Here is a 22050-nt window from a genome sequence, read left to right on the forward strand (position 1 = left end):
GGAAGGCTTTGATACATGAAGGCCTCTCTAATTCTTTTCCCTCCGTTCCTCTAACAATAGTCTGATATTACGGCTTAGAAAGTGAAAAACGAAGTAGGCACAGGTTCAATACAAGAACTCGAAACACAAGCATGCTTGCTTGTCAAAATCAAATGTTGAAGTTTAATCAAATTTAGAAGGCTTAGTCTATTAGTGTTTAATTCAAATTTCAAACTTTGGCTGCACATTGGAGGTGACCTTGTTACCCAAAACAATATTCAAACAGTCAAGACGTAAGTGCTTCCACTAAATTTCATTACTTTGTGAGAACAAAAGGAGAGCCTTCCATGTTCCTCTCATCTCAGAAATTGCATGGGGTACGTTTTTCTACAGCGAGTTGGGTTATGCTTTTTAATTTTTCTGTTTTCCAAATGAGAGAGAAATTAGGTATTTGTGATTGATTTTTTGCTTTCTGGGCAACAATAATCAAACTAATGTTACTAGGTAGTAGGTATACTAATGACTTCATGCATCTTTCAGTGTCAAAGTTCATATCCCACATTCACAAAAAAATAGTTCATAGCCCACATACTACGTGTACTATTAATGGAGAAGAGGAATAGAAAGGGACGATTGAGTGAAATCTAAATGTGAACGAGAGAGAAAACTGGGTGTGTTTGATTTTGGTTTTTTAGGGAGGAGGCCAAATTTGGAAATGCAAGTAATGAGAAAAATAGAAAATCAATAAAAAAAAATTAGGAGTGCCAAAGGAGAAAAGTGGGGTGTGGACATTGCCTCCAATAAATAAAGAATAATAATTTATTGGCTAGAGACATCAATTTAACAATAACTCTATGAGGAAGTGAAAGTTTCACCTTCCAGTCTCCAAGAAGAAGTTGCAAAGGCTCACAATACTTGTTCAGTTCTTCTCCAGCTGTTCAATCTTGTTGATTCTGAAACCCCTTATCCTCAGTTCCTCTGGCACTGAAGTATCTTTGTAATCAACGTTTTCAATGGTCCAGCCCTTGTTCTGAACTGAGCCTTCCACTTTTACCTGTTAAATGGTGGTGACAGTATTAAAGCATATACAGAAATCAGAATCACATGTTTAGAAAAGAGTATCCAATATATGTTTATTTGCCATATATCTTCACATACCTCTGCATCATCAGCAGCATCAACAACAAGAGCCCCATCCAAGGAGAGATCCTTGACAAAGACATTACGGCCCTTAATAACCATTGTAGACCTCTGAGAAATTGAACAACTTCCACTGACTTTGCTTTTTACACCTGTAAAAGTGGTGGCCCATTTCGGTTTCCATGTGATACGAGGCCACACTTCCACTTCTTGCCCATTGAACACCTGTTGTACCGGATTTGCTACTTGGACTCCGGCCTGCAAGGCAAGAAAGTAAAAACCCAAATTCAAACAACTGGATCAGCTGCTTGTAAAGAGCTATGCACCATCCTCCAACTATTCCAGTAAAGTGTGGCATAATGATAATCCTGCAACGTGTGGGTGTGGCATAATAATAACAGAAACCATAGCATCATGAAGTTCAGTTAAAATACTATTCTTAATACAATTACCTTTCTGAGAATGAGGCTGTTTGCATGATAAATGGCCATTTCTCCAGAAGTTGCACTATGATATGGATTTCCCTTTGGTACCTTCAGTTAGATTCAAGCATATAATTAGAAATACAATCAAACTGGAAACCCCAAATACCAACCCACTATTGGGAAAATAAGAAAGGAGGATTTAGCACCCGAGTTCTTTTTTTTTTTTTTTTTGGCCAAATAGCACCCGAGTTCTTAAATTGTCCTGTTCACGGGTTCCATAAAGTTGGCTGAGCTTGTCAAACAGCATAAAATGAACCACTGGAAACAACTTAAAGGGTACTTAATATCCATACCTTAGCAGCATCCTCAGGGTTGTTCTTCACAGGTGCATAAGCAAGCCAAGCTTCCATTACCTAACCGGTGACATAACAGCTTGTTAGTTGAAAAATATGAACATCAATAAGGACAATACCTCAAAACTGAAAATGCTGCTACAATACTATAGGGAGAGGCTATTCCTTTTTTCTTTTCTTTTCTTTTTTTAAGAGAGGGACAAGCTGTTCTTATAAATAAAAGACTGCATCCATCTTGCACCTGCAAAAAAAAAAAGGACCACATCCATAAAAACACCTACATACAATCTTAAGCCTGAAAGAAATTACCGTGAATCCCACCCTGGCAGATGGAGGCAAAGTTTTTGGATAGTCTTGCATCATACACTCTAACCGAGTCGAGGACTTGAATGAAGTCTTACTAGCATCTTTGTATCTGCAGTAAGATGGAAAATACTAGATAAGATGATGTATAGTGAAACTAGAGAATTTCCAAGATCACCATTCTCATGTACCAGCAGTCTAGCATGCACTTTCAGAATAAGAGAATTGAAGAATAGATATTCATATACATTGAGATTTAGAGGAAAGGTATTTAGTTCTGGGTTCTGGAGCAATAGTTCCATCATGATTAATCAATCGTGCTGAATCTAACTTCTTTGTACAGGCATATAATCCAAAATCGTGAAGAGCTCCTACTAAATGTGCCAATAAACTATATTACTTTATTACCTAGGAAATGGGTCCTCTCTGTTTGCATGGAAAATAAAGAGGGCTGGTTCCTTAATTCATGACGTCCAAGGTGTGGGTCTCCCCTGAATAGGGGGCAGGCCCCACGATGCACCATGCACAATTTACTGTCCATATTATCACTAACCTTCTCCATTTTATATGGAAATAGAGAGGAGCCAGATCCTATTACCTAGACATTCAGAAAGCCAAATAATAAACACCACACCAATCACATTTCTTTAGTGCACACATGCATAACCATAGAAAATTTACAAGCTATGAATCTCTTGAAAACTTGATTTCTGCACAGAATTACATAAACCATAATAGATCCCCCAACAGCAGAAATATTGGACGCTCTAATAAAGAGAACACTAACTTTGGGTTAACAAACTCCTTTATGGCACCTCCTGTTTTTGTAAGCTCCTCAATGTATGGACCAAGTTCCAAAATTAGCTGCACATGAATAAATAAGCAATAAATTAAGGCTTCAAGATATATTTGGTTCACTATCATTGATACTCCAATTGTGATGATATCTAATTATATGTCAACCCCAGAAAATTTTCATTAATAATATGAGCTGTCGAAAATGATGGTAATTTGTCATACACATAACAAAGTCCATATGATAAAATTTCATGGACATTTCTGTGTGTGGATAATAGAAACACTATTTATAGTATTGAGTAACGATGCCTCTCTCTAAGTAATGGCTAGAAGACTTCTTTTTTTGGGGGGTGTGTGTGGGTGTTTTGGGGGGGGGGGGAGGGGGGAAGGGGTGAAGGAATGTAAATATCCGCCAGAAGATTACTTGGTTGATATTCCCAGGGAACGGAGAATAGCCGGTCTCACAATTGACATCACCATCAGGATTTCCAGTTGCTCTAAGCAGAGGATCAAGCTGGTTGTACTCCACATTGATCACCATTGTCCTCCCTGAAGTAAGTTTTGAAGATGGAGACATATGTATTAACTTTATAATCATGGAAAACACATTTGAATATAATTGTTAAATTGTTATATAGCATGATTCATATAGAAATTCAGGGGACTGTGTGACTAAAGTTGTAGATTCAAAATATCTAGAATGCCCTACAGACGGATATCTACGCGTGCCAAACACCAAAAAGACATGTAACAGGAACCTTAAAACCTCTTTTAGAGATATAGTAATCATTTTATCCTAGTGAGTTTTAAACTCCAAATGTTCAAGGAGAGTGCCATAAGAAGCAAATAAGTTTTTCCTCATGATTAGTGAAATTAAGTTCCACTCAGTTTTCTCTTTAGGCAGAAAATAAACTAAAAAATTTGTGACACAAATAAAGATCCCACAGATGTAATTGATATTAATTTCACAGCCAGACTTCAGGCCGATCAACTTAAAAGAAAAAAAGGGAGCGGTCAGAAAGAGGTTGATTCATCTGAAATATGGAAGCAACTTGCATAAATCAGTTAACATTGTGCAACAATGGTGACACAGGCGTAAGCATAAATCACTAAGTAGAAAATAAAATAAAAGTGAATTGGAAAAGACTGAAAGATAATTTAGTCAAACACAGTTGAAAATAGCTTAAAGCAATGGCAGCCATCATACGGGTTAATAATTCCAAACCTAACAAGAGGAAGAATATCATAATATATTTTATAAGGAATTGTGCTATATACCATCAGCATGAGTAAGTCGAGTAATTCCTCCAATTGCTTCTTTTGCTTTGCGTGGAACAGCTAGGGAGTTAACATGGTATTGTCTGGTAGAGCTGACACCCAATGCTGCTGGGATTCCCTACAAAACAAGAGGCGTATGGGTTTCTCATCGTACATCCAACCAAAACTCCTCAAATAAGTAGAAAAATGTAGATGAAACCATTAAAGCAACTGACATTGAATAGAAGTCCATTTGTATCTTGGAAGAACAGAACCCATCTCAAACCAGCATCATGCCTGTAAAATGATACACAATCACATATCATTGTAGTAAATAATTCCATGCAATATATCATATATTAATGTCACACATGCAGAACTTATCTATTACTACAAATTTCTAAAGGGTAACTTAAGAGTTCAGCCTTTAGACTCTTAGAAGCAAATTTATAAATAAAGCTACAGTCAGTTCAATAATCTGGACCAAGATCTTATCAAATTATGTTTTAAGATTGAAGCACCATAGTAAAGTTAAAAAGAAAAGGAGTGTAGATGTAATTTAGTATTATCTTTGTCTCATTAGGCAGTCATCAGTGTCAGAATATTTAGCAGCTTCATATGTGCTAAAGAACAGAATGGGATCTTCTATCTCATGAATTTCAGAATCTAAGACATCAATATTCACAATTACAATTACAGTTTTTCAAGTAAATGCATATAAATGAACATGTACATGCATTAAAGGATTCCATAAATTAGGTAAGCATTCATGACATACCAAACTTTTAGAAGGCCACTAGAGTAGAGTAGTGAATGCACATCACCATGTCCATGAGGTTTGGTCTATCATAAAGAGAAGGGGAAGAGAAAACAGATAACTGAATATTTATGGAAAAAGAGATTGCAAAGTTCTTCAAATCTTTAGTCACCAAAAATATAATGATTAATTACATATATGAGTAATTTATACCTGAATCCTGTACTTGTTGCGTGGGTCCACTGCAAGCCTGGCATCATTATCATCTAAGCAAGCAACTTTTTCCTGTAACAAACAGAAAACTTTAACATTCTAAAGATTTCATATCACATCTGCAATTATCATCCTTCAAAAACACAGTTAATGACCATTATGTACCTGCTTTAGAAGCTTTACTTGAGTAGGTTCCATTCCAAAATAAGAATTTTTTTCTAAAAGCTCAACTGTACGAGAATGTGTGTCATCTGATGTCATTATAACCAGAGGAATTTGTGTTCGGCTTTCACCTACATAATTGAGAAGAAGCACTGATGCTTGAAAAGGCAAGAAAAATTAACGAAGCAATTTAGCACAACAATCACCTTCATGGAGAATTCTTAACATAGCGGCCTGAGTCGCCTGACAATAATTAACTGCCTTTTTAAATAAACCCCAATCACTTTAAAACTATTCTACATCAAATAATTGTTATCATCATGTATCTGACATATAGAGAAAATAGTATTAGTGAAAGTTGAATGGCTTCCTACTGTTGGCACCATAGTATTAGAAATGAGGAAATGACATCTTAGCTTTTAAGGCAGCATCCTACAAACTTTAACATGTATTATGTGATACTGTGCTGGTGGCAAACCTGGTGCGACTTTACAGCTAGCATCTTGAAGAGCCAGAGTTGATTCAATGTAATGCTGTAAAAAGCATGTTCCTGTGGTGGTCTCTCTCGGAAGAGCCACCTGCAAAATGTAAAGCAATAGGTTAAACATGCTGGGACTACTTTTAAGCAAAAGGCAATAGTTATCAGCCGCATTTAGTAGTTTGAGATTTTTTCAACAAAAACATATGCTTTCACATGAAGCCACTTGCATCTACCTAACCCAGCAAATGAGATAATTGCACATTAATTTATCAGATGAATACCTGATATAATCATGGGAAACTTGTACAAGTTTGGCCACAAGGCCAACAATGCTTGATGTTATGGGAATATTTGGTGAAGAATTATGTTCATAAGATTAATGTAGCAAATCTCAAGAATGTCAAAGATAGATGAGCAATAGTACATAAAAGGCACAACAAAATGCAAATGCATTAGTGAAACACTTAAAACAGATCCAACAGCAAATGATTCAGAAGCCAATCTGACCGTGTTCAATGACAATAGGGGATACTTGACTAAGAAGACATTTAGTTCAGAAGAAAGATGCTACAAGGAAAAGAAGCAAGTCAAGAAGTACTTCAGGTTAGAAAGAGGGAAAAAATAATTTAAGGAGAGAATGGGTAATGCTGACAAAAATAATTGGTATAAAAATTAAGTTAAGTTGTCTTGATCGATGAAATGCAATTAAAAATATTGAAATTCAAGGGAAAACTAAGTGCCCATAGTTGACAGTAGATCTAAACCTTAATTCCATTGTATCCCAGACGTTCCCCAAGTCCACCGGCAACGAGAACAAATGCAGCTTTCCGAACTTCTTTGACACCCGTCTCCTCAAATCTGATAAAGCTATCATCACCAAAAGTCAAGGTTTCACCTGTTGGAACCTGAATGGTTATCGCTCAAGTATCAGGCTTTAGATTTTCCTAAGAACTCTGAATTGGAATGACATGCTATGCTGTACTCAGACAAAAGGGATGCCAAGACACAATATGCATATTTTTCTCTCTTCAGAATCAACAAAATGTCATTTGGAAAACAAAAATCTCCATAATTATCCCTACATAAAATGGCAACCTTGATACCCAACTTTCTCTGAACAAAAATAAATAGAGCTTCTCTTAGATTTTGACAAAGGCAGGCAGCAGAGCAATCAGGGAATAGCAAAAAGAATTGTTTCTGTAATAAATACACTGTTATCCTACATAACTACTTTGATTGAAAAATGTACAAGCCAGCACATTGATATGTTATTCATCAAATGAAGTCATGGATGGATGGCTTTATGCCGATCATCCAGAATATCAACTTGATCCAACATGTACATATATTTAAACACACAGTCAGCTCATATTGGATAAGATGCTCAATGTTAAGCTAGCCTTAGGTAGGGTTACAACATTAAAATTTAAAATGCACATATAACTGGTATATTATGCATATGAGACCTATATTCACTTACAGAAGGTGTGAAGCCATCAAATGGATTCTTTCCGGCTTTTGAATCTGCTAAGAGTTCTCTAGCTGTTTTGATATATGATCCCAACCCCCCGGGATAGCTTGAGTTAAGCCGAATCACCTGTATTGAATTTTCAATCAGAAGAGTATTGCAAACAAAAACCTTGCCTAAGAAACCCAATAGCAAAAAACTATTTTCAAGAAATACTCCCATTTTAGGGCAATGGTGTTATCTAGCATCAATGTTATTAAATTCAGTATTTATAATTTCATTAAGAGATCTTTTACTGAAACTGAAATAAATGAAAAACCCACATACTATGTACTGTCAAAAATTTTAATCCCAATGCTTAAATCACGAACACATTATTGGCTTTTTATTTCCTTGCTTTCTAACACCCTTTCTTGCTTTATTTTCTTGGCAAATTTTTTTTTTTATGGAACCCACTTTATTTCAAAGCTTATTATGCATATGCTTTAATTTTTTGTTATTCCTTCTTTGCTCAATTGAGTTGAAAGGGGACACTGTACAAAAGATATGAAAGTTCCAAAAACAGTACCGAACTATGACTTAGATCCAAGGCCTCCAATTGTGCACAACAAAATTCAATCTCAGATCCCAAAAAGAACAAAAATTTCCACTTAAATAGAGACAAAAAAATTACCAAACCTGATCAAAAAAAGCTTTCTTTTCGTAATCTTCGACTCCTGGCTCCGCCCAATGCTCAAACAAATGGCTCTGTCCCGTTTCCAACAGGACCTTCGCCAGCTCAATCTACCAAACACCACCAATTCAAAGCAAAATCTCAAAAGCAGTTCAAAAATGCAACCAAATTGCTCACACAAAAATCCAATATTGTACGTACGCGTACCTGTTCGGCGGAGAGAAAGTGGAGGTTTTTCTGGAGATTAGGCGCGGACGAAGAGAAGCCGGCGTCGATGGCGAGCTTTGCGAGGTCGGAATCCAGCGCTGATGCCATTGTTGGTGTAGCAGTGGTGGAGGATATTATGTGTTCGATGAAAGTCCGGTGAGAGCGGGAGACTGAGGAAAGGTGGAGTTATTTACCTAACGACGGAGTAGAGGTTTATTGAGCAGTGAGCAAAATAATTGATGCATTAGAATCATCAGTCAATACATCAGCAAGTAGGGAGCGGTTTATTGAGCAAGTGATGATGTGGTCAGCAATAGGCATAAACTAAAAGCTATAGTATTCATCAGGCACGGATCCACGCTGTGGGCTAGGAGGGCTAAAGCACCCCCTATCTTTTTTTTTTTTGGCTTACATTAAGGCCACGTTTGGTACGCCGTATAGGATGGTATAATTTGGTATAGTATTAATCCTTTTCAATAATTACTCTAATAAACAATCTGCAAGCTCATTTCAATGAGTATATCATGTCTAGCACTTAGCTAGCTTAGCTTAGCTAGCCCCCACCTGCCTTCTCTGCACCTTTAAACTCTTTCAATAATGATAAATGGAAGACCAAGTGGAAAATTTGGGGCTTCTAGAGGTTTGAGACAGGGAGATCCTCTATCGCCATTCCTGTTCACGATTGTGGTAGACGGGCATAGTCGATTGATTGAAAAAGCAAGGGAGAGACAGTTGATCGATGGGTTGAAAGTGGGACGGGAAAGAGTGCAAGTGTCTCATCTCCAATTTGCTGATGATACCATTTTTTTTGTCACTGGAGATGAGCAAATGTGGCAAAATTTATTAGATGTTCTTGACTGTTTCTGTATAGTCTCATGATTAAAAATTAATCGTTCAAAGTGTGCTATAGCGGGTATTAATTCAGAAGAGAGTAAAGTGCAGAGGTTAGCGGCTGATTGGGGTTGGAGGTGGGTGCCTGGCCTATGAAGTATTTGGGCTTGCCTTTGGGGGGTAATCCGAGAGCAACAAATTTCTGGAATCTGGTAATGAAAAAAAGATAGAGAAAAGACTGCAAAATTGGAAGAAGGCGTTCTTATCAAGGGAAGGAAGGCTTACATTGATTCAGGCTGTTTTAGGGAGTATCCCAACTTACTACTTATCACTTTTTAAAATACCAAAGGGGGTAGCTAAAAGGGTGGAGAAACTAATGAGAAACTTCCTATGGAAAGAAGTTGGGGAATGGAGAAAGTTTAATCTGGTTAGATGAGATATTGTTTCTCAGTCAAAGCAATTAGGGGGATTGGGCATAGGGAAACTGGGGGCAAAAAATATGGCTTTATTGGGGAAATGGCTTTGCAGATATCCTTTGGAAAGAGAATTCTTATGGGATGAAGTGATTAGAAGTAAATATGGAAACCAAGAGAGTGGTTGGGATTCAAAAGAGGTAAGGAAAGGGTCAAGTCGAAGCCCTTGGAGAGATATATCAAAAGGCTATAATAACTTTATAGTGTGTTGTAAGATGGCTGTAGGGAACGGCGAAAGGGTTAGATTTTGGGAGGATGTTTAGGGAGGAGAGGAGGCTTTTAAAACTTGTTTCCTAAGGCTGTATAATTTGTCAGATCATCATGGTTTATCAGTGGCAGAAATGGCAGGGGGAGTTAATTTTCAACCAAATTGGAACCTGGGTTTTCGAAGGAATTTAAATGACTTAGAAGTGGAGGAGTTGTCATCCTTGCTCTTAGTGCTCGAGAAAGTTCATTTGTCGTCCACTAGAGATTCAAGAGTTTGGAAATTGGACTCCAAAGGGTTTTTCTCTTCAAAGTCTTTTTTTACCTTTCTATGTGGGCACGGCGATGGTAGTCTTTTTCGACCGGCAGGCTTGATTTGGAAAGCAAAAGTTCCTCCAAAAGTCAGAGTTTTGGCTTGGTTAGTAGCTCTTGGAAAGATAAATACTTGTGATATTCTACAAAAAAGGATGCCAAATTTTTGTTTATCTCCAAGCAGGTGTGTTATGTGTAAGATTCAAGGGGAGAGTGTTGATCATATTTTCCTTCAGTGTTCTGTAGCAGCAAAGCTGTGGTCAAATTTATTCAAAGATGCAGGGGTAGTGTGGGTAATGCCAGAAGGGTGCTATTCTTTGCTGAGTGAAAAGTTCTTTGGTTTTGGTGGGATTAAGAAGGCCAAGGTGTTTTGGAATTGCAGAATGCTGGCCATTTTTTGGGTTATTTGGATGGAGAGGAATCGAAGAATTTTTGAAGATTATAGAGGAGCAAATGTTGAAGAATTGTGGGATAGAGTAGTTTTTTGGTCATCCCTTTGGGCATATGTTACAAGTGACTTCAGGGGTGTATATTTATTCGATATAATTTTAGATTGGAGGGCAGCACTTAGATAAATGGATTCTGCTTTATGAGGCCTAATTCTATGTTTTTCGTTTTTGATCTTTTCTCTTAATAATGGACATCTTGTCCATTGCGTGTATTGCTTTGAGTTTTGATCAATAAAAAGTTTCTTTCTTCTCATAAAAAAATCCCAACAGTGAACAATTTGTCTTAATGCTCATGTCTTGGCCTTTTCCTTCATTCCCACCCTACTTACCTAGCTTCATTAATCAATCTAGTGCTAAATATTTTAATTACTACAATATATCCATGTTGCACGTATAGCAGAATGCATGTTTAGAGCTGATCCTGTTGTCATTTTAATTTCTCTAATTTTACTAAAACATATCCATATTGCTAAAATTTCTTAAACATGTTACAGATTCAAGTCCCAAATCAAAGGCAGGTCTATCTGCAAAAGTTTCAATGCAAGCAAAACCAATATATATTCGAGATTCTAAAATAAACAAACAAACTCACTAATTATTTAAAGCTAGCTGCTCTCTTTATTCTCTAGCTCTTGGCAAGCTAGCTATGGAAGCCAGGCCAACCCACACAATATATAAGCCCATGTCCTCCTCTTCCTACAATATATTAATTAAAGCTAGCTAGACATCCACAAAACAAAAATGACACAACCCAAAACAAAGCCACTCCTCTTTTTGTTTTGGATACACGAACTTTTAGTGCCTCCTCTTTTTGAAGTCTGTCAATTATAAGGAACAAAGAAAGCAGGAAGTAAGTTTGTCTTCTCCAAACCTGGTGTCTAAAAACAATATAGATTGTACTCAACTACATGCCATTACTGTTAGGCTTATTTGCACATTTGCCCCCTGATTTTTAGGTTTTTTCTCACTTTGCCCCCTCACATTTATTTGTCTCATATAACCTCATGAACTTTTATGTCGTTTCCCACATTGTCTGATTCCGTCAACTGCGTCAACACCACCGTTAGAAATGCTGAAGTGGAAGGGTAATTTTGTCATTTCACCAGTAAAATATATTTAAAACAATATTTAAATTAATAAAATAATAAAACTTTAAATTAAAATAAAATTTTTAAAATTAAATTAAAAAAAAAAAAAAAAAGACCAAACCCCTCCTTCCCCACTCTCTCCCCACCCAGTGCGCATGCCGGCCATCCCACACCCTTTCCACACTCTGCACATTCCGGCCACCCTCTCCACCCACTGCACATGCCGACCACCTCCTCCATTCTCTCTCCCCCTCTCTCTCTCTCTCTCTCTCTCTCTCTCTCTCTCTCTCTCTCTCTCTCTCTCTCTCTCTCTCTCTCTCTCTCTCTCTCTCTCTCTCCCACACCCAGCCCCAACTCCTACCTGCCCAGACCCGTACCACCCAGCCCCAGACCTGCCCCGCCCTGCCCCGATCTGCCCTATGCAACCAAGCCCCATCTCGGCCCAGCCCCACCCAAACCCTCCCCCACCCTGCACAGCCTTACCCTGCCCCGATCCGTCGCACGCAGCCAGCCCAGTCACGCCCTCGCTTTGCCCCGATCCGCCCCACGCAGCCCAGCCCCAGCTCGGCCCAGCTCCACCCAACCCCTCCCCCGCCCTGCACAGCCTTACCCTGCCCCGATCCGTCGCACGCAGCCAGCCCAGCCCCGCCCTAGCTCTGCCCCAATCCGCCCCACGCAGCCCAGCCCCAACTCGGCCCAGCTCCTCCTCGACCAGCCCCAGCTCGGCCCAACCCCTCCTCCTCGCCCGCCTTCACCCAACACCTCCCACTGTCCCACACCCCCTCCCCCGCCCCTTCCTCAGCCTCACCTCAAACCCACCATCGCACAATCTAAATTAAAAAAACTCAGAAGAATTTGTGGACTTATTTTTTTAATTAAAATTTCAGTTTTATGTTTTTAATTAAAAAAATGTGGTAAGGTTGCCAACATGGCATATTGGGTCCCACAAATGACCACATGGCACAAACATGGCACAAACATGGCAAAGATTGATCCTCTGTGGCTAAAAAGACGAAATTGCCCTGCCACGTAGACGCCACGTCAGCATTTCTAACGATGGTGTTGACGGAGTCGACGGAATCTGGCAATATGGGAAACGACATAAAAGTTCAGGGGTTATATGAGACAAATAAATGTGAGGGGGCAAAGTGAAAAAAGACCTAAAAATCAGGGGGCAAATGTGCAAATAAGCCTTACTGTTAATCAATCAACAGTTCATTACTCGAACTACAGTTACAAAGAGTGTTACTCTAAACTTAATTTTACTCTGCTTCTATTCATGAGCTAAATACAGTGATCTTCCTCTCATTCTCTAAACTTATTTTTCAGTATCCACAAATGATACAAAGAACTTTCTCCTACACCATCATGGACAATAAACAGATTTCATGACACAAAAGAAAACAAAGACATGAATATAATAAACAAATTTTTCTTCATACCAAAATGCCCACATCCAGAGGCCAGTGAGCAACAATCTAAACATGACAAGTTTCTAACACACTATTTAGTACCAGAAATTAAGAAGAAGAAGATGATGATCCGAATATATGTAAATGTAATATGTCAGCAGCTTTTCATACATCACCAAACATAACAATCCACATATCAAGCTCAAAAAAGCAATATCCATATCATGGGATTGAGCACAAACATTACACATAGATTAAACAACTACATATCAAGCCCAAAATTTTTCCCAAATCCACGGACCCAAACAACCCCAGGTCACGAGAGAAATCGAGAAAAAGAGAGAGAAAGTGAGCGAAAGAGAGATACCTATGGTCGATCGTCCGATTGGGGAGGGTCGCAGCAAGAGTTCGATTTGGGAGGTCGCAGACTCGTAGCAACTGTCGGGTTAAGCCCGATATAAAATAAAAGGTTTATTGATTTTAGAGCAAATTATGTAAGTACCTCAATTATACACTCATTTTCAATTTAGTAGTCCAACTTTAAAAATTTGACAAAAAATACCTCAACTTTCATTTTGTATCAAAATAGTACCTCCGTTAGTTTTTCTGTCAAATAAACCGTTATATGTTGACGTAGCAGGAGTATTTTCGTCTTTTTTTCCACATTTAAAAGATAATAATATTTTGTTAGCCGAAAAAAATAATAATATTTTTAAAATTTTTGAATAAAAAAAAAATTCTTAAAAATTGGGTGGGCTGGGGCAAGGCATGGTTAGGGCTGGGGCTAGAAGGGACGGGTCTGCGTGGGTGAAGGGGAGGGGATGGGTTGGGTTTGGGGGGAGCTGGGTGGGGTGGAGGGAGGTGGGTCAGGGTTGGCCCGGCTGGGCGAGAGGGAGGAGTGGGTCGAGTCTAGGTGGAGCTGGATGGGGAGGAGCTGGTCTAGGGGAGAGGCTGGGCGGGGCGGGTCTGCGTGGGGCGGGGTGGCGCTGGGTGGGGGAAGAAGAAATAAGGGCGAGGGGCTACTGCTGCTGGGTGGGCGGGGCTGGGTGAGGGGGTGCGACGGGGCTGGGGCTGAGGGGAGGGGTGCGACGGGGTTGGGGCTGGGGGAGGAGGTGCGACGGGGTTGGGGCTGGGAGAGGGGGATGATGGGTGGGTGAGGGCTGGGTGGTGGCGGGAAGGGGAAGGGATGACTAGGGAGGGGAGGGCTGGGTGGGGGTGGGGAAAGGAGGGGATGGGTGGGGGTGGGGGTGGGGGTGGGGAGGGGAGAGGAGGGGACAATGGGGGATTAAAAATTAAAAATTAAAAGTTTTAATTTTTTTAATGTTTATTTTAAAAGTTTTAATTTTTTTTATTCAAAAGTTTTTTAAAATATTATTATCTTTTAAATGTGGGGAAAAAGACGAAAATACCCTTGCCACGTCAGCATATAACGGTTTATTTGACAAAAATTAACGGAGGTACTATTTTGACACAAAATGAAAGTTGATGTATTTTTTGTCAAATTTTTTAAGTTAAGGTACTAAATTGAAAATCAGTGTATAATTGAGGTACTTACAGATAATTTACTCTTGATTTTAACTACTACATTTTAATAAATATTTAGTTTAAGTATCAAAATTAAATAGTATTTTAGATTATATACTAATTGAAAAATTAAAAAAAATAATAAAATAAAAAGTATTAAAATTTATAAATATTACATTACATGTCATTATAATAATAAATAATAAATATAATATTACATTAATTTATACTATATTATGAAAAAAAATTAAGCTAATTACAACTTAACTGTGACTGTCTTAGTAAATTGAAAGAAACAACTCATACTACTATACTATGTATTGCTTTGAGTAAAAGTATTGTTTAGACATTTATTTGTACTATATTATAGTATAATTTCTCTATAAAAAAATTCAATTAAGTCACAATTTAATTGTGTCTGTCTCACAATTTATATGTGACTGTCGTTCAGTCACAACTAAATTTGAAGTTGTGAGCAAGGAGTGAAATTTCGAAAATTTCGGCGAAATTTTCGTTTTCTTGGGATCCCGAAATTTTATCACATAACCACAAAATTTCGGACAAAATTTTGATCCCCTTCAAGTGCATTTATGTGAAATTTCGTCGAAATTTTAGCAAAATTTCGCTGTGAATGTTGAAATTTGGTTGTACAGCCCGTACCTCATCACTCGAATCTTTCTCTTTTTTTCATCCACACTCAGATCTCACTTTCTTCTCTCTGTCTTCCCTGCGCAAAAGATTTCTCTCCTCTTGCCTCCTTCTCCGGCGTGCCTCTCTCTCTCTTCACTCTGTCTTCTCCGCCTGCGACAGCAGCCTCTTGCCTCCTCCGGCGTGACTCTCTCTCTCTCTTCACTCTGCGATCTCCGCCTGCGACAGCGCCTTGCCTCCTTCGGCGTGACTCCCTGCTAGCGAGACCCCTGCAAGGTTTGTACTACAAATCTACAATTGCTCCACTGATGGCTCCATATACAGAGTCTGAAAGACTGGAACGGAACTTCTTCTTTTTTTTTTTATTGTTTTTATGGCATGCTTATGAATAATTTTTTGAAGTAAATCTGAATGTTGTGTAGTTTCAGACTTTCAATGCATCACTCATTGTGTATGTATGGTAGATTGGTAGTATACTGTATACTAGTATATGAATTGAAATTTGTTTTGTCAAAAAACTTGATTGAGTTGATTACTTGATTCTATAATTTCTATTATCGATTTTGTTCATATCAGTCTAAAACCAAATATGGCCCATTTGTTCGAGAAGAGAGTAGAAACCTAGAAAGGCTAGAATTCATAATATTCAGCAAATTAATGAATTATACTGATTTTATCACCTTTTTTATCACTTGTTTGGTAATATAATGATTATACAACCACTTCTTAATTCTTATAGAAACAAATTTATTTATTTTATTTTATTTTGCTATGGTCGGGATTGTTGCTTCTTGTTCTAAAACAAGGTTGAGGAGGCAATTAATCTTATCTAAGAAATGGATGATTTGTTTTATATAGAGTTGTATGGATGATTTGTTTTATCAAAGAGATGGATGAAGATTAATAAAATAATAGAGTTGTTTTGTATATTTTGTTTTTCCAAAAATTTCCTATCAACACGTACTGATCTGCCCATTTTCTTGTTTCACAGTTATTAATGTATATTTGATTTTGAATGTGATTGTGTATTTCTGTATATTTGATTGTGATTTTGCAAATTTGATTGTTATTTTGCATGACAGGACCGCCCCCGGATTCCACCCTGAAACCCGGAGAGGTCCTGCGAGAATCCAAATTCAAGGAAAATCCTACCGAAAATTCGGCAGAACCTTCCCTGAAAATGGACTAACCCAGAAATTCAAACCTGTTAAAAAGCACTTCTAACAGCAACCACCTCTACCACAACCAAAATAGGGTCTCAGACCCAACAATTTTAAAGAAAAACCATCTAAGAATTTTAAGTGTGATCATCAGAGCCACTATCCTAATACAAGGGATATTTTTACAAGAATATTGACTGGCGCCTACACGGTCCAACTTGAGAGATGGATGAAACTGCCTCGACGTGTTTGGCTCGACCTCCACCAAAGCTACTACCTGGGGGACAATTTAAGACAAAACAAGAAACGGTGAGATAGGCTCAGTGAGTGGACAGTTAAATGGAGATGAAATCAAGTCTAAATATTTTTAACTCTAAAACCTCACGTCGCTCTTTGAAATCCCCCAGTTTTAAAACAATTTCACAAGTCTTAAAAATGTTACAAAACTCATGAAAAACAATTAATACTCTCAAGCTGTAAAATTATTAAAATATCTGAAATAAAATGAAATGCCTTAATGAAACTGTCGTTTAAAACGTTTACTGGTGGAATATATTTTCTCAAAACACTTCACAACTGAAAACTCACGCCACACTAGTACCCGGGAAACTGCTGGTCATACACTGCCGAGTCATCTTTAGGCAAGTGCAGAGCAAATATACACCTGTGCTGGTCATACACCGCCGAGTCATCTCTAGGCGAGTGCAGAGCAATTATATACCTGTGCTGGTCATACACCGCCGAGTCATCTCTAGGCGAGTGCAGAGCAATTATATACCTGTGCTGGTCATATACCGCCGAGTCATCTCTAGGCGAGTGCAGAGCAATTATGTACCTGTGCTGGTCATACACCGCCGAGTCATTTCTAGGCGAGTGCAGAGCAATTATATACCTGTGCTGGTCATACACCGCCGAGTCATCTCTAGGCGAGTGCAGAGCAATTATGTACCTGTGCTGGTCATACACCGCCGAGTCATCTCTAGGCGAGTGCAGAGCAATTATGTACCTGCTGTAAGGGGTACTAATATGACGGTTTAAAACTGCTCATTTAACTTTATAAAACTCGTAACTCAAATCAATATTTCTAATTCAAGACTCATGATAACCAAATAATAAAATCATGATTTAAGAAAAGACTTCCAAATCAAAGATCCAATTCATCTTCTTTTATCTCTCAAACAAATTCAATAACCAAATGATTAAATCATGAATTTAGAAAAGTATTTACAAAAGTAAAGTCCACTCACAGCAAGAATTCTAGCTTCGATCCCTAGTCAGGTCATCTTGAGCTACGATCGTCTCGTCTATAAAATAAAACAATAAGCATCCTATTAGTCTTTACTCAAAAATATATATAGTATGTGTGTGTACGAAGACTAACATCCTACTTGCCCAAAATATTTATTCCACCGGCAAATTCCTAAATTTTCTTATCGCTCCCAAACTTAACTAAGTCCAAATCCTTCTCGGCTCCAAATCTACGACATTCGCATTCTCAATTTCAACCATAAATTTAATTGGACCCATGCCGGTGGCATACCTTGATTGAGATTTTACCCGAGAGTTAAATCGATACACAAACAATGTCTAATCGCGGCTAAACATGAAATTTCCGTCAACCAACGTAGCATCCATCTAAAACCAATCATTAACGAACTAGGTATGGTACTCAAATACTGCTAAATAATTAAAATGGCAGTAGGGTGGTCAGAACCACCGCCGTCGCCACTCAAAGAAGCGGTTCATATACTCAAAAGTCGTAATTTCTCCAAAACCCATTAAATTGTCGAATCTAATCACCCATTAGAGGTCCATCGGGGTGGAAGTTGTCCAAAAAATTTATCAAAACCACCCCCATGGCCGAAATCAAGGAGAACCCGAAATGGGTGTTTAAATCCCACTTTTCATCTTCACAAAATCTCAGTATAAAAACAACGAATTCAATAGGGAAAAAGAGGACCCATAACAAGAGGAAGGAAACTCACCAGAAATCGAGGTGAAAGGAGGTTGGAAATGGCTGGAATCTGGCGAGAACAGTCGGCGTTGGTTGGCTTCTAGGCGCGATTTCGCGTCGCTGCACTGACTGGCCGGCGAAGGGGGGGGGTCTGCAGGGGTCGGTGCTGACGAGAGGAGCTCGCCGGCGATCTGGGTTGGTCTGGGTTGGCCGGCGGCGTGAGTTCTTGAGGGTGGCTGGTGTGTGCGCAGGGGTGGGTTGCGACTGTGTGTTGTGGCCCTTGTCGAAGTGGTGGCTAGCTGGCGAAGGGGGCTGGTCTGGGGGGGTTGGCGCCGACTCGCCGGTGGTCTTGGGGCGTCGGGAAGGTGGCCGGAGCTGCTGCGCCGGTGAGAGAAAGGGAGGGGAGTGGTGAGTGAGCTCGGGGAGAGAGAGGGAGAAGTGAGGGAGTGCGGGAGAGAGAGAGAGAGAGAGAGAGAGAGATAAAGAAGAGAGAGAAGCCACTAGAAATTTCTAGAGAGAGAGAAAAATCAGAAATTTTTTTTTTCTGATTTTGGGTATTTAAACCCACTTTTATAAATTTACAAAATTGCTCCTCACTTCACATGTCCGTATCTTCCAAACCGTAACTCGGATTGGCGCGTGCCGCGTGTCTATGAAATCGTGAGTTCGACACCTATCTAACGGACCCAAAGTCAAAATCAAAAGCCCTTTTATTTTAAAAGTCAAATTTTGGTCAAGCTTAAATTAAAACAAAAAAAATAAATAAATCAAAACTTTAAATCAAAACCCTTTTTGTTTTCCGAATAATCCCAAAATCTTTAAAATACATTTCAACATCCTTTAAAACTTCTTAAAACCATAATTGAACAAAATTTAAATTTTCTAGTGAAAATTTGGGTCAGGTCGTTACATTGCATATTTGATTGTTATTATGATGATTGTGAATTTGTGATTGTGTATGTCTTTTGTTATTAGGTACTAATATGGACAGTGGAGGAAGAGCACGTGATTCAGCTTGGGAGCATGCACTTCCAAATCCGGCTAGTAAAAAAGGTTCAATATGCAAATATTGTGGTCTTGTAATGAAGGGTGGTGGAGTGACAAGACTGAAATACCACCTTGCAAGTATGGATCCTGGAAGCAATGTAAAACGTTGCACTAGTGTCCCACCAGAGGTGAAAGAACACATTGCAAACACCTTGGGATATAAACAACAACAAAGGAATAAGAAAGCACAACAAATAGAAGAGATTCAAGCAGAACTTCGTGGAGAAGGTCATATAAACTTGAGTGACAGTGACGACGACGATGATGATGATTATAATGATGATATGGGGCCTGAAGAGCGAATAAATTTTCGAGCTGCAATTCGACAATCCAAAGCAGCACAATGGGATAGGGAACACCTACATAAAGTCCCGAATAGGGGACAAGATTCTGGGTCTAGTAGTGGTTCACAGTTGAGAAGAGGATCAAGCATGAGGGAATCACAACCAACACCCCTAGTAGCACCAAGCCTCTACAAGTCATCTAAAGCACGCCAAAAGAGTGCTAAAAATCTCTTTTCTGGAGGGTCAATCAAAGAGAAGATGCAGGGCTTGATAGCCAAGTTCTTCATCTACAAAAATGTTCCTCCTTTAAAAGCAGCATTTCATCATTTCAAAAACTTGGTGATAGGATGTCAGCAGGCAGGAGAAGGAGTGGAACCTCCATCACCCTATCAGATACGGAATGTATATTTGGAAAATGAACTTAATGAAATGCAAGAGCATGTCAACAACTTGAAGAAGGATTGGGCAACTTATGGTTGCACAATCATGTCCGATGGTTGGACAGGTCCAACCAAGTTGTCTATTATAAACTTCATGGCATACTCAAGAGGTAAAACTATATTCCTTAAGTCCGTTGATTCTTTAAATTGCATAAAGGATGCAAGATATATATATGGGCTACTGAAGGATGTAATGGAGGAGGTTGGACCGGACAATGTTGTTCAAGTTGTCACTGACAATGGTTCCGCATATGTCGCCGCAGGGAAGAAGTTAATGAAAAAATATAATGTGTACTGGACATCGTGTGCGGCACATTGCATTGATCTCATGTTCGAAGAGATTGGGAAGAACCAGTCGGTTGCTAAGGTGATAAAAAAGGCTCAAAAGATCACAAATTTTATTTACAACCATATTTGGTTGTTGGCAAAGATGCGTGAGATTTGTGGTGGAGATATTATTCGTCCTGGTCCCACCCGATTTGCTACCCACTATCTTGCATTGAATAGTTTGTATCGAAAGATGATTGAGTTGAAGCAATTGTTCACTTGTACTGATTGGGGCAATAACAACTTTGGGCGAGGAGAAGCAGGACAACAAGTGGAATCCATAGTACTTGATCACTCATTTTGGCAACATGTCCTTAAGATTTGCGGTTTGTTAGAACCTCTATACCTAGTTTTACGTGTTGTCGATACAGAGGTGTATCCTACTATGGGATCTGTTTATGAGTTGATGCGTCGTGTAAAGGAAGAATTATTACTTAAACATGGTGCACGGTGGGTGGTAAAAATCATCGATGATCGATGGTTTAAAACATTACAACACGATTTGTATGCATCAAGTAACCTAAATATGTTTAATTTAAATTTGGTTCCACATGTTTTTTCATTAATCTAAGTTATCTAACTTTAAATTATTGTTACTAAATATGTATTTCAATATTTACTTGATGCAGCCCACTATTTAAATCCTCGCTACCAATATAAAGAAGGCGTGGCAAATGATGGTGAACTTATTCGGGCTGTGCACAATGTATATAAAACATTGGATCCTTATTCAACAGAAGTTGCCCAATTTAGAAATGAGGTGAAAATAACTTGCCATAACACTTTAGTTTACTTTGTGAAAATAACTTGCCATAACACTTTAAAAAATTTAATTGTCTTAAGTTTTATATTTTGATGGATATTGTATGATTTGTATCTAGCTAACTTATTTCAAAGATGCGAAGAGAATGTTCGGAGAGCGAGCTGCAATTGCCGCTAGATCAAAAATGTCTCCTAGTGAGTATACACCGTACTTTTATTAGTTGGATCAATTGAATGGTTGAACTTACACTCATAATTTTGTACAATTTAGGTGAATGGTGGATCATGTATGGGACTGATGCGCCTACTGTAAGAAAATTAGCCATCAAAGTTCTTTCACAAACGGCGTCATCATCCGCTTGTAAAAGAAACTGAAGCACTTTCGCTCTCATACACACTAAGCAAAGAAACAAGCTTTCATATAGTAAGTTAGAGAAGATGGTCTATTGCTACTATAATATGAAGCTTGCAATTCGAGACAAACAAGCTGAGGAAGATCGCATCGACAATTATGATCCGCTGGATATGTTTGAAAATTGTATAGGGGATGATGATTTAGAGGAAAACCAGCTTTATCAGTGGATCAGGCCCATCCATCCTGATGATGACGCAGGCAATCCAGATCCTGATGTTGCAGCCCAAGCACGCCAAGAAGGTATCAATGTGGAAATAGTTCTTAATGAGGAGGTGAGCCCTACTAAGAGTCTTGAGGAACTTACGCGAGGTCCAATAAATCGCAATGAAAATGTTCCCACTAATCCTTCTCGATCAGGCAACTCTGACACAGGATCAGACACACCTACCAACAGTGGAAGTAGAGGTGGTGGTGGTAGAAATGAAGATAACACTGGAGATGATCAATACGATATCATTTGATTTACTAGCGAAGAAAACTACACCCATGCAACACAAGATGAGG

At 38.8% G+C, this 22050-nt stretch overlaps 2 protein-coding genes across 2 annotated transcripts; one reads left to right on the forward strand and one right to left on the reverse strand.

Moving 5' to 3' along the window:
- Positions 1-513: 513 nt before the first annotated feature.
- LOC147286408 (UDP-sugar pyrophosphorylase-like) lies at positions 514-8567 on the reverse strand. The gene is made up of 17 exons (XM_086241952.1): positions 8217-8567; positions 8015-8119; positions 7349-7465; positions 6633-6773; positions 5866-5965; positions 5391-5518; positions 5226-5297; positions 5034-5098; positions 4492-4552; positions 4277-4394; positions 3423-3547; positions 2988-3064; positions 2207-2312; positions 1898-1957; positions 1572-1652; positions 1138-1377; positions 514-1033 (listed from the first exon to the last, which is right to left on the reverse strand). The coding sequence occupies exons 1-17, from the start codon at positions 8322-8324 to the stop codon at positions 899-901; spliced, it is 1839 nt and encodes a 612-aa protein (XP_086098078.1). The 5' UTR covers positions 8325-8567; the 3' UTR covers positions 514-898.
- Positions 8568-19254: 10687 nt separating this feature from the next.
- LOC147286409 (uncharacterized) lies at positions 19255-21506 on the forward strand. The gene is made up of 4 exons (XM_086240756.1): positions 19255-20884; positions 20999-21129; positions 21251-21326; positions 21403-21506. Exons 1-4 carry the CDS (start codon positions 19255-19257, stop codon positions 21504-21506), a joined length of 1941 nt encoding a protein of 646 aa, XP_086096882.1.
- Positions 21507-22050: the final 544 nt, after the last annotated feature.

The sequence above is a fragment of the Dryas octopetala genome, chromosome 4 (genome assembly GCF_963921425.1).
Source record: "Dryas octopetala chromosome 4, drDryOcto1.1, whole genome shotgun sequence".
NCBI lineage: Eukaryota > Viridiplantae > Streptophyta > Magnoliopsida > Rosales > Rosaceae > Dryas > Dryas octopetala.